This window comes from Cornus florida, unplaced genomic scaffold (assembly GCF_030987335.1).
Source record: "Cornus florida cultivar Cherokee Brave unplaced genomic scaffold, ASM3098733v1 CherokeeBrave_3.0.0_Hap2_Chr02, whole genome shotgun sequence".
In the NCBI taxonomy this organism is placed as follows: domain Eukaryota; kingdom Viridiplantae; phylum Streptophyta; class Magnoliopsida; order Cornales; family Cornaceae; genus Cornus; species Cornus florida.
In genome coordinates, this window is record NW_026775572.1 from 38,599,029 (window position 1) to 38,612,008 (window position 12,980).

At 33.8% G+C, this 12,980-nt stretch overlaps 1 protein-coding gene across 1 annotated transcript; it reads left to right on the plus strand.

Moving 5' to 3' along the window:
- Positions 1–8,217: 8,217 nt before the first annotated feature.
- LOC132296087 (uncharacterized) lies at positions 8,218–9,167 on the plus strand. The gene is made up of 2 exons (XM_059794326.1): positions 8,218–8,384; positions 8,699–9,167. The coding sequence occupies exons 1-2, from the start codon at positions 8,218–8,220 to the stop codon at positions 9,165–9,167; spliced, it is 636 nt and encodes a 211-aa protein (XP_059650309.1).
- Positions 9,168–12,980: the final 3,813 nt, after the last annotated feature.

Genomic DNA, 12,980 nt, shown 5'->3' on the forward strand with positions numbered 1-12,980 from the left:
TATTTTCAAGTTCAGCCTGAAAATTCAAGTCTGCTAGACTTGAACCGGTTCAGCCTCATTGAACAGGTTCACGGCCTTCAAGATTGGCTTCGAATTTTTTTTGCCAATCTTGAATTGGTTCAGCGCCCTTGAACCAGTTCAAGAAGTCTTGTTTAGGTTACAATTCTAGTTTCCTGTTTCTGATTTCTTTCCTATTTGGTTTAGAACTGTACCAAATTCCATGCACGAAATTTTTCATATTTTCAGAGGGATTAGGACATTCTAAACTCTATATAAACCTTGTCATACATATAAGTTTATTCACGGCTTTTGCATAGAAAGTTCAAATCCAATTGAGAGCCTTTTGAGAGATATTTTTTTATTTATTCATAAAATCAATCTGATTTTTTTTATTTTATTTTTGAGAGCATACATATAAACACAAGAGTGGTTTAGGAGTGTTGTTCTCTATCTCATCGGAATTGAAGCATAATTGAAGACTCAGAAATTCCGAAAAAGCAGAATTCATTCATACTTCATCAAATTAAGATCTAGAAGAAAAGGGGTGAAGCGATCACACTTTGAAGGGGTCAGAACATTCGTGGAGTGTTGTCTGATCTACCTGCAACTCTTCTATAAAGATCGAGAGTAAGCCTGAGGTAAAGAGCTGTTGGACGGGGGAGTCACAAAGCTAAGGATTGTCAGCAATTGGTTTTTGGTAGAATGATATGGTGTGAAACTGAGTCAAAGTTCGGTATACTTTGCTTCAAACCTAGTGGATCGTTTATCTCAGGACTGGAGAATCCAATGAGGTTTTTCCTATTACAATTGTTCTATTATACCAATTAGGGTTTCCTCTCTAAATCCTGGTGTCATCTCTCAAACTCTATTTACTTTACTTGCACTTTATTTTTGCTTTGTGGTTTGATTTTATTTTTATCTCGGTAAAATTAAAATAAGTAAAAATTAGATAAAAAAGCAAGTTAAATATATTTACCATCATCTGGGTTATCTATCCATATTATATTTCACAACCATTCCGCTACGCACACTCAACAAGTGGTATCAGAACCATCCTCTATACATTGAGTTAATCCTTGTGGAAGTTTTTTTTTGAAAAATAAAATTAATTTTGTTTTCAAAATTTCACAATGGGAAATCCTATGAATAAGGGTGAATTGCATCTTGTTTTTAATGGTTTAAGTTCTAATGAAGAACTTTCTCATTTATCTAAAAGATATGAAAGACTTTTTAAAAATATAAAGAATAAAAATTTTAGTAAAGAAGATTCTTCTAAATTCAAAGATAAGAAAAATAAGAAAGATGCTTCTAATGTTTTCCTTGCTAATGTTGATAATGATACTGCTAATAATTCTTCTTTTTGTGTAGGAGATTTTACCAAATTTGGGACATTTAACAAGGTTGGTTCTTATTATTCGGATGATAAGAAAATTGATGGAGAACCAAGTGAAAGCAATACATTGAAAATCTTTCAGGCACTGTTAAAGGTTAGTCAGAAGCTAGCAATCTGAGGAACTAGAGTTGATGAAAAAGGAGAATGATATCTTAAAGAAGGAGAATAAGCAAAAACAGAAATTGTTTGAGGAGAACAAAGTCGAAATTCAGACTTCAAGGTAAAGTAAAAATTCTTGAGACCAAAGTAAGTCAAGCTAATTCTGTTAGAGAATCTTTTGTTGCTAAAATTAATTTTCTTGAACCTGAATTGAAAAAATCTCAAGAGAAATTAATTGCATTTACTTCTGGACAGATTAAGCTTGATGAGATGATTAATGTCGATAAGCATGTAAATGATAAAACTGGATTAGGTTTTAATGAGGCTTCATCTAGTAAAGAGGGTCAAACTGTTTTTGTTAAAATCATGAACTTGAATGTGCCTATTGTTAAGCCTAAAATTTTTGTTGATCCTATGCATGCTAAGAATGTGTCCAAGGTGCTTTATTATTCTTATTGTGATAGAACTGGACATAGTCAACACTTTTGTTATAAAAGGAGAAAGAATTCTTTTTCTAGATTTCATGGTCATAATTCTTTTGCAGAGAGTAGGTTTCATGCTACAAAACAAAATAATTGGAATAAACCTAAAAATTCTCATGCTAAAAGGAATTCATATAAGAAAAAGAATGTTCTTAATGTTTCTAAAAAATATCTTCAAAAGTTGAAGGTGAAAAGCTGTTTGGGTGATTTAAGAGGATTTGAAATTGTATGTGTCTATTGATGCTATGGAATTTATTTCAAATAGGTCATTGGGTGCAAAACCCCCAAAGTAAATCCTAAAAAGGTTTATGGTCAAGGACTATGGTTTGATGAATATCTTGTTTCCATTGGACCATATCTTGTAGTTTAAGATTTAGGTTGTTTTTCTTTAATGAGAAAGTGATGATCATGTTTTTCTTGTCAATGCATGAGTGATAACTATTTCTCTTAAATTAATTATTTTTGAATGCAAATTGGGGACAAATGATTATTTGTTGAAAAGGTTCTTGATGTGTAATCTATATATTGAAAGACAATTTACTTTATTTTTTTTTTTTAGAGATAAGTCTCTTGAGTTCATATTTTTTATGTACACTAGTCCAACTCTGAGAAATTGAATTGGAAATCATTATGAAGTTGACTACATCATATTGCTCATAAAAGCTTTAAAGATTATTGGTTTTTTTTTTTTAATTTATTTAAATATAGAGCATGTGCTTGAAAAAAAATGAAAAATTTCAGCATGAAAAGAAAAAAAAAAAAAATCAAAAGAATGCTAAAAATCTTTGCTAAGGAAAAGGCTGCCTATTGAGACTAGTTCGAAAGCTCCTACTAGACTTTGAAGATAAGCTATTTGAGTAAGAAGAAAGAAGGAGACAAGTCAAAATAGGGAATTGCTGTCTACTCTTTAAAGTGAAAGCCGTTTTACTTAGAAAAGTTTGCTCAAAACAATCTTATCTTGATTCTTTTCAATCAATATGATTTAGACAGTTGATCAATGTGATTTGGTTGAAATTGATGAGCTTGGATTGCACACACACACATGTGAACTTGTTAGGCAAATTTCTAAATCTTCATAAAAATTGCAAGTTGAATTTTATGTTGTGATTGCATGCTTGAGAATTAATCTGATTGAATAATTTGTGGGGTCTAAAAATTGTGTTTTAAAATTCTTTTGAATTCTTCAAAAAAATTTGGATCTCATATATGCTTGAAATTCATGAAAATAGCTATTTCATATTTTTGTTCGAATAACAGAAACATGAAAAAAAAAAAAATTGAAAAAAAAAAAAAAAATCCAAAAAGATTTTCCTTTTAGTTTTTATTAGGAATTTTTGTTTTTGATTGGATGGAGATATTATATATGTGATTTTGAACTTGATTGGTTCTATTTATCTAGTGGATGGAACATGTGTTATTTTGAATAGTTGTCTTTGGTTCCATTACTACTATATATCATCATGTTTTTGTGCTTATAGCAATATCTTATGCATGGATGATAATTTTGATCTTTCTTCTTGTTAATTCTCTCACATTTTTTTTCTTTTCCTTCTTTGGTGCGATAAATGCGGTGAAGTGTGCATATTTGTCAATTTGTAACAAAAAAGAGGAGAAGTGTGCGTATTTGAGGGGGAGAGTTTCTAGAATTGAGGGGGAGATATATATATATATATATATATATATATATATATATATATATTGATTTTCACACATATTGATATACGTTGATTGTTTATCTTTCTTGATTAAATTTCACGGGTAGTTTTGTTGAGTAAATGGCAGATTATAGGTTGCTACATACGTTGAAGCTTCATGATGTTCAAGAATAGTTCCGTTGTATTTCTTTGACAATTCATTGTAATTTGTTATTTTTGCTTGGGTAGATTACATGTTGCTTTTAGGGTTTTGTCACGAAATTGCCAAAGGGGGAGATTATGAGATATATATATTTTGGGAAGATTGTGAAAAATATATATTCTGTAATTGGCAACTTTCAGTGTCAAAATAAGTCCTAGTCGAGTTGTAATTCAAGTCACTATATCGGGATCGACAGCAACTGCGAAATTGGAAAGTTGTTCAAAGTTACCATGTGTAATACCCCTAGTTTTCAAAAGGATAAGATGGGAATTTAATTTTGATTTTTATTGCTTTTTTTTTTTTTAATTTTGTGACTTATGTGTTTTGGTTTCTTAATTGATTAAGTGTGTATTTGTTTTAACTTAATTGTTTAATTGAAACTGTTTTAATTTAATTGTTGGTTTATTTAAATATTTGATTATTGATGATTTAATTGATGTGTAATTTAGGGTTTTATATTTGGCAGCTTATATAATTTGTATGTGCCGTAGGGTTTTATTGTTTTAGGTAATTGTGGTCGCTGACTTGTATTTTATTTGGGGTTTAGAATTAGGGTTTAGTGGAAGCTTATATATATACTGTATAATCCAACTAAGGGTTTAGCCACATATATATATATGCTTGGTTATGTCTGCTAGGGTGGAGAACCCTAGTCATGTACTGTGAGGCAAAGAGATATAGAGAATGGTTTGGGAGGTTAAAAGAGAGGAATTTGAGAGGAAGTAGAGAGGTTCAAGGTATAAGGAAAAGGAGTTGCTTGTAGGTGAAACCAAGAGGCAACAGAAGAGGAGAACAGTGAGTAGAAGAGGAGAACAGTCTTGGGATTCGCCGGAATTTAGAGACGATGTTGAAAGTTTTCAAACCGAAACCTAAAGGCAAGTTTCATTCTATCTCCTTCCAGTAAACTTGTGTTCTGTGCATTCTATATAGTCTTCAGGGATTAATTCAACTTTTAAAATAGATGGTTGATGCATGTTATATCGGACTGTAACTTGTTTACGTTTAAATAACTGAAATCGGTTTCTTGCATAAACTGTGTTGTTTTTTATTTAAACTTCTATCAATAAATTCACAATAGAATTTGAGGAGTTTCTAGGACTGTTGGGACTTATATTGAACCTTAAGAACTTTAAGAAAATTTGGAACAGAGGATCGAACTTCGCCGGAAGCGAAGAAGACAAACAGAGGAAGCATAAACTGTTTCGATCATGGTTTAAGCTTTTGTCAAGTAATTCATACTGGAATTAGAGAAGTTTCTAGGATTGTTAGGACTTAATTTGAACCTTAAAAATCTTTAACAAAAGTGGGACAGATGACTGAAACTTCGCCGGAAGCGAAGAAAGCAAACAGAGGAAGCGGAGAAGGAAAAATGGAGGCTAGGTGAGTGGAGGGGGACTCCACCCTTCAATGGAGGCTGCTCCATTGAAGTGGAGCCAGCTCCACAAGGTTTAGAGGTGGCTCTACCTTTTGAAATTGCCAAGTAAGTGTTTTTTTTATGTTTTCGGATATTTTTCTGATTGTATGGGCATAAAGGTAATTACTGGAAAGTAAAGGGGATTTTAAATGTTTAAAAATTAACCTGTTAAAATCTTTAAACAGTTGGTTTATGCTAGGGTGCTAATCCTAAGGGGCAACATGAAACTTAAACATGTAATAGGTATACTGTCAAGGAAGGAAGAAGGTTTAAATTGCTAGTTTGTTTTAGCAACTTAAACGGACTGGTGTTAAATTATTTATTTTTTGTATTTTATATAAATGATATATACAATCTAATGAAGGCCAGAGAAGGTTGGTTTAAGGTATGGTTATAGATATCATGAGCTTTAGTTACTAAGTTACATGCTGTCAATAGTTGAGGAAGTTTCCCTCGCTGGTTGTGTTTTAATCAATTTAAATGGATTAGTATAAAACACTAATGTGGTTTTATATAATGTCTAGTTTAGGCTTCTGAGTGTCATTATATCAGGCACAAGATTTATAATTGGGCATTAAAGGGACGTCATAAGATTTAAAGATTAATTTACATGCCGTCAGGGATTGAGAAGGTTTAAAATGCTAGTCTTCGTTTTAGAAATGTAAATGAACTAGTATGGAAGAATTGATTCGGAATTCTAGTATAATGTTGTTCTGTTTATAATTCTGATAATCATTATATCATGCTATGGATGTTAATTGCTGAACTGTTAAAATTTCTGTTCTGTCAATTATATACAAATGGATGGTTTAAATTGTTTCTTATTATTTTAACAATTTAAAAGGAGGATCTATGATTATAATTATATACTGGATGCATGATAGGATCTTATTAATATCTGATTTCTATTATGTTGGTTTCTGGATTTACTTGATGTTCACATAAGTGTGCATCATTATTGGATCATATGCATTATATGCATCGGTATGGGACAGTGGCATGTCAGAGATGGATTAGATCAAAAAGCTAACTCCTACCTCTTCATACATACGGAACGGATTAACTAAAATAGTTAAATCCTACATGGATGCATGTCCTGTCAATTAAAACAGTTGAACGACATAACGGATGGTTGTTTTATTTATTTATTTTTTGTATTAGGAAGGATATTATATATATATATATATATATATATATATATATATGGTACCGTGATACGAGCTTAAGTCTCCTGATTACGATTAGGGTGCGTATATCGCCTGGATGGATAACTGAACCTAATGACGTTCCTTGGTAGGTCTAGGTGTGCATGATTGCGCTACGTGCGTTTTACGTGTTACCTTCTACTCAGGTGTGATGACAATAGGTTACTGAGTATCCTATAGTGTGTATCTATATCTATATGGACCATTTAAGATATTGTCGAGCTATCTAGGATATATCTGCATATCGGGTTTATGTATGGATTGTAGTAGGATGGAGTTTGCATGTGGGCCTAACCCACTCTTATTTTTCAGGTATTCGTCAGTACCAGGCTTAGAGTTTGATCGTGTTGATGCAGATACAGACACTCACTCTTCCGTGTACCTAGGATTTCCTTTCTTATTTTAGTTTTGAATTTTAGTTTTGTATTTATTGTTCATTTGGAATTATTAGGGGTCCACTAGATGGATTCCTGAGTTATACGGATTTGAAGGATTTAAATGATATTAATTTATTATTTAAAGTTTGAGGATTTTTATTTTAGAATTCAGTTCAGCATATTATTTCATTTTAAATTCTTTTGTATTCCTGCTTGTTTACATATTAATTGTCTACTATCCCTCGAATCTGTGCTCAGACTTGATCACCCGTGGCTCTAGAATCGAGGGGTATCACAGTTGGTATCAGAGCACTCCAGGTTCTAGTGTCCTTAGGAGTGTCTTTCGTTCTATGACTTCCACGTTGCGTCTCTTAAAACTTAGAGCTATGTTAGGATTCGTTGTACTTTATTTACGGTTCGTTAGGAGGAGCAGCAGATGTCAATTATATTTCATAATTATGTAATGGTTGACTCTATGAGGAGGATGGGGTCCAAGGCGACAATAATATATCCTCTATGTTCTAACTATTGAATAATATAAGTGTCTGGACATTTAATTTTTACTCTGTCTAAGTTGTCCTAGTCCTTAGGAATTTGTTAATAGTGGAGTTGTGTTCAGCAAGTTGGTTTATATGTACCAAGTTTATAGGAGTTTCTTTTTACACGTTGTGTAGTGGTGTGTAGTGCCTATTTTCACGCTTTTATCAGTTGATGTACTTGCCTATATAAAGGTCACTTATTTAATGAATTTTATGTAGACCACAATTGTTCTCTGCGTTATCTTCTTTTATTGTTGAGTGTTTATCCTCTTTTACTTGTAACAGTGGTATCAGAGCCATAAAAGTGAGACAGTGAGTTTTGTGAGTTCCAAAATTTGTCAGTCCCACAATCGGTGAGGTAGAGTCCAAAAAAAAAAAAAATAGCAGCTTTCTTTCTTTCTATTTCACTTGTTTTTTCTATTTCACCACTTGTTTGAGGTGTACGATGGCTTCTGAAAATTTTGTTCAACCACCCACTCTTCGCTTTGATGGTCACTATGATCATTGGAGCATACTAATGTAGAACTTCTTACGGTCCAAAGAGTATTGGTAGGTGGTTGATTCTGGAGTAGCAGGAATAGCAGAAGGTGTTGTGTTGACGGAGACGCGGCGGACAGAGTTAGAAGGATTGAAGCTAAAGGATATGCAGGCAACTAACTACCTTTTCTAAGCAATTAATCGCTCTATCTTGGAAACAATTCTTAGCAAAGAAACTTCCAAGCAGATTTGGGATTCAATAAAGAAGAAATTTCATGGATCAGCGAGAGCAAAGAGGCAGTAGCTTCAAGCATTTCGTACGGAGTTGAAACGCTTCAGATGAAATTGGACGAGTAGACTATTTTTCTAAGATGATGGCAATCGTCAACAAGATACGGATCCATGGCGACAAGATGGAGGACGTTACCATCATTGAGAAGATTCTTCGTTCAATGACAGCAAAATACAACTATGTTGTTTGTTCAATTGAGGAATCTAAAGATACTTATGAATTATCCATTGATGAATTGCAGAGTTCCTTGTTAGTTCATGGGTAGAAAATTAATCGGCAAGATAAGGTGGAGCAAGCTTTACAAGCCTCATCTAATAATTCTTTCTTGACAGCAAAATGAGGTGTTTGAGGAAAAGGAAGGGGCAGAAACAACAATGATGGTAGATCTCACATTAGAGATCTGAAGATAATTAGTTTTCTAACTCTCAAGGAAGAGGAAGAGGTCATGACAACAATCATTCAACTTCTTTCAAGCCAAAATCGTTAGACAAATCAAAAGTTGAATGCTTCAGGTGTCATAGGTATGGCTATTACAAGTCTGAATGTCGAACTAATTTAAATAGAAATGGTGGTAGAAAATCTAATTTTGCAGAAAAGGAAATGTCATTATTGATATCTTGTCATGAGAAGGAGGAAACCCACAAGAATTGGTGGTACTTAGACACAGGTTGCAGCAACCATATGTGTGGAGATAAGTCTGCCTTCTCCAATTTGGATGAATCTTTCTATAATTCTGTGAAGTTTGGTGATGATTCTAAAGTATCTGTCATGGGCAAAGGAAATGTAAAAATTCACATCAAAGAAAAGTCCAATCAAATTATTTCCAACATTTTCTTTGTTCCAAATCTGAAAACCAACTTGCTAAGTGTTGGTCAGCTCCAAGAGAAGGGATATGAGATTTCTATCAAAGATGGAGTCTATCGCATTCAAGACAAAGAATTAGGTTTAATTGCTCAAGTTAATATGGCGACAAACCGGATGTTTCCATTGTATCTCGATAACACCACTCAGTCATGTTTTTCTGTGAGATAGAAGAATGAGGCATGGTTATGGCATTTTCGCTATGGACATCTCAATTTTGGTGGTTTAAAGACGCTAAATCAGAAGAACATGGTGACGGGTCTTTCGTAACTTTAGCAACCTTCTCAAATTTGTGAAGAATGTGTTGTTGGTAAACAACATCGTGATCATTTTCTAAAAGGAAAATCATGGAGAGCGAAGAAGATGTTGGAGCTGGTATATTCTGATATATGCGGACCCACTAATCCGATATCGAATGGTGGTAAACGTTATTTTATAACGTTCATTGATGATTATAGTTGAAAAACATGGGCTTATTTTTTACAGGAGAAGTCTGAAACATTTTCAACTTTCAAAAATTTTAAGGCGCTGGTCGAAAAAGAAGCGGGCTTGCCCATAAAGATTCTTCGTAGCAATCGTGGTGGAGAATACAACTCATAAGAATTTGTAAATTTTTGTGAGGCTCATGGAATTCAAAAGCAACTGATAGCAGCTTATACACCGCAACAAAATGGCGTTTCAGAGAGGAAGAATCGTACAATTTTGAACATGGTGCAGACTATTTTGGTAAGAAGTAAGATCCTAAGACGTTTTTGGCCCGAAGCTATAAATTGGAGCATTCATGTACTGAATAAGAGCCCCACACTTGCTGTTCAAAACATAAGTCCTAAAGAAGCTTGGAGTGGACAAAACCAAGTGTTGAACGCTTCAGAATTTTTGGGTGTATATCATATGCTCATGTTCCAGATGAAAAGAGAAGAAAGTTAGATGACGAAGGTGAAAAATGCATTTTTCTTGGTATTAGCGATCATTCAAAAGCTTACAAATTCTATAATCCTACCACTAAGAAAATTATCATTAGTTGTGATGTCATTTTTGATGAAGAAAAGACATGGTCATGGAGCAGTAACACAAGTGGACAGCAAATTCCAGCAAATTTTGATGATGGAAATGAAGACGACACGTAGCAGCAGCAGCAACAAAATGTTCCAGCAAATTCAGCTCCTTAGAATATTCAAAATGACGTCCCTACAGCCTCTAAAACTTCACCACCAGTAGCAGAATCTGTTGAACAGTTTGATACTATAATAGGATCACGCCCTCAGGATGTTAGAAAAGACCAGCGTGGATGTCAGACTATGAGGTATCCAGGATGATTGATATCGATGATTTACTTACACATTTTTCCCTATTTTCAGACTGTGATCCTGTAATTTTTAAAGAAGCTATCAAAGACACATAGTGGCAAAAGGCAGTGGATGATGAAATTGCCTCCATAAAAAAAAAATAACACTTGGGAGTTAACAGATCTTCCAAAGGGGCAGAAAACAATTGGTGTCAAGTGGGTTTATAAGACAAAGTTGAAGGAGAATGGTGAAGTTAACAAGTACAAGGCACGCTTAGTGGCTAAGGGTTACAAACAAGAGTTTGGTGTGGATTACAAAGAGGTTTTTGCTTCTGTTGTAAGGTATGACACAATCAGATTGGTGATCGCGTTGGCAGCATAAAATTCATGGCCTATCTTCCAATTGGATGTCAAATCGGCATTCTTGCATGGAAACTTGGAGAAACAGGTATTTGTTGATCAACCTCCTGGTTATATTGGAAATGAGCATAAAGTGTATAGATTAAAAAAGGCTCTTTATGGATTAAAACAAGCCCCACGGGCTTGGTATAGTCACATTGAGGCTTATTTTTTGAAAGAAGGTTTTCAAAAATGTCCATATGAGCATACACTTTTTGTTAAAATTGGCGATGGAGGGAAAATGCTCATTGTTTGCTTATATGTAGATGATCTTTTATTTACTGTAATGATAGTGTCATGTTTGAAAAGTTTAAGAAGCATATGATTGTTGAATTTGAAATGTCTGATCTTGGTATGATGAATTATTTTCTTAGCATCGAAGTGGTTCAGTCTGCTACAGGAATCTTTATTTCTCAAAAGAAGTATTTGAGAGAGATTTTGGATAGGTTTCATGTGAAGGATTGTAATCCTGTAAGTACTCCAACTGAGTTTGGATTGAAACTAACCAAAGATCACTGAGGAAAGAAAGTGGATAGCACACTCTATAAACAAATGGTGGGAAGTTTGATGTATTTAACTATAACAAGACCTGACATAATGTACTCTATGAGTCTAATTAGCAGATATATGGAAAATCCAACATAGCTGCATTTTTAGCTGCCAAGAAAATCTTTCGTTACTTGCAAGGAACTAAAGATTTTGGGTTGCTTTACAAGAAGGGTAAAAGGTTAGATTTGATTGGGTTTACTGATAGCGATTATGCAGGAGACCAAGATGATAGGAGGAGCACTTCAGGTTATGTTTTTATCTTAGGCACAGGGGCTATTTTGTGGTCATCTAAGAAGTAACCAATTATCACTTTGTTAACCACTGAAGCTGAATTTGTTGCTGCAACAACTTGTGCTTGTCAAGCTATCTGGCTGAGGAAAATTCTTGAAGAGCTGCATTTCAAGCAAGTGGGAGCCACTACAACTTTTTGTGACGAGCTCAGCTATCAAACTCTCCAAAAATCCTGTGCTACATGGAAAAAGCAAGCATATTGATATGAAATATTATTTTTTAAGAGATCTTAGCAATGATGAAGTGATTGGTCTAAAGTATTGCAAAAGTGAAGATCAATTGGCTGATATATTTAAACTGAAGTCCAAAAGCTTTCAGTTTAAGGGAGGGTTTGTTGAATAATTTAAGTGTTTGCATGTTTAATTTTTACTCTGTCTAAGTTGTCCTAGTCCTTAGGAATTTGTTAATAGTGGAGTTGTGTTCAGCAAGTTGGTTTATATGTACCAAACTCTCCAAAAATCCTGTGCTACATGGAAGAAGCAAGCATATTGATATGAAATATTATTTTTTAAGAGATCTCAGCAATGATGAAGTGATTGGTCTAAAGTATTGCAAAAGTGAAGATCAATTGGCTGATATATTTAAACTGAAGTCCAAAAGCTTTCAGTTTAAGGGAGGGTTTGTTGAATAATTTAAGTGTTTGCATGTTTAATTTTTACTCTGTCTAAGTTGTCCTAGTCCTTAGGAATTTGTTAATAGTGGAGTTGTGTTCAGCAAGTTGGTTTATATGCACCAAACTCTCCAAAAATCCTGTGCTACATGGAAGAAGCAAGCATATTGATATGAAATATTATTTTTTAAGAGATCTCAGCAATGATGAAGTGATTGGTCTAAAGTATTGCAAAAGTGAAGATCAATTGGCTGATATATTTAAACTGAAGTCCAAAAGCTTTAAGTTTAAGGGAGGGTTTGTTGAATAATTTAAGTGTTTGCATGTTTAATTTTTACTCTGTCTAAGTTGTCCTAGTCCTTAGGGATTTGTTAATAGTGGAGTTGTGTTCAGCAAGTTGGTTTATATGTACCAAGTTTATAGGAGTTTGTTTTTGCACGTTGTGTAGTGGTGTGTAGTGCCTATTTTCATGCTTTTATTAGTTGATGTACTTGCCTATATGAAGGTCACTTGTTTAATGAATTTTATGTAGACCAGAATTGTTCTCTGCTTTATCTTCTTTTATTGTTGAATGCTTATCCTCTTTTATTTGTAACACTAACCGGTTTGGTTGTACCAAAGGATGTCCTTGTTTGTTCTTTCCTGCATAGGGGATCATTTGCTTTTTCGTTCTTGAGGGTCTACCTTCTGATCACGCAGAGTTTTTCTTGGACAGGTCTTGAAGCACATCCAAACAAGCACATTTAGTGTTCAAAAAGGAAAATGTAACAAATTTAGCCCCCACTAAACTTCTCGTTAATTAGCCCTAATATGGGAAAATTTTACTTATAGCAAGATTTTATTAACAGTA

Bases quoted from the DNA above. Each gene is read 5' to 3' on its own strand.
- LOC132296087 (XM_059794326.1), top strand. From the start codon at position 8,218: ATGGCAATCGTCAACAAGATACGGATCCATGGCGACAAGATGGAGGAC. The intron at 8,385-8,698 runs GTTAGTTCATGG...TAATTTAAATAG, and splicing joins GATGAATTGCAGAGTTCCTT to AAATGGTGGTAGAAAATCTA.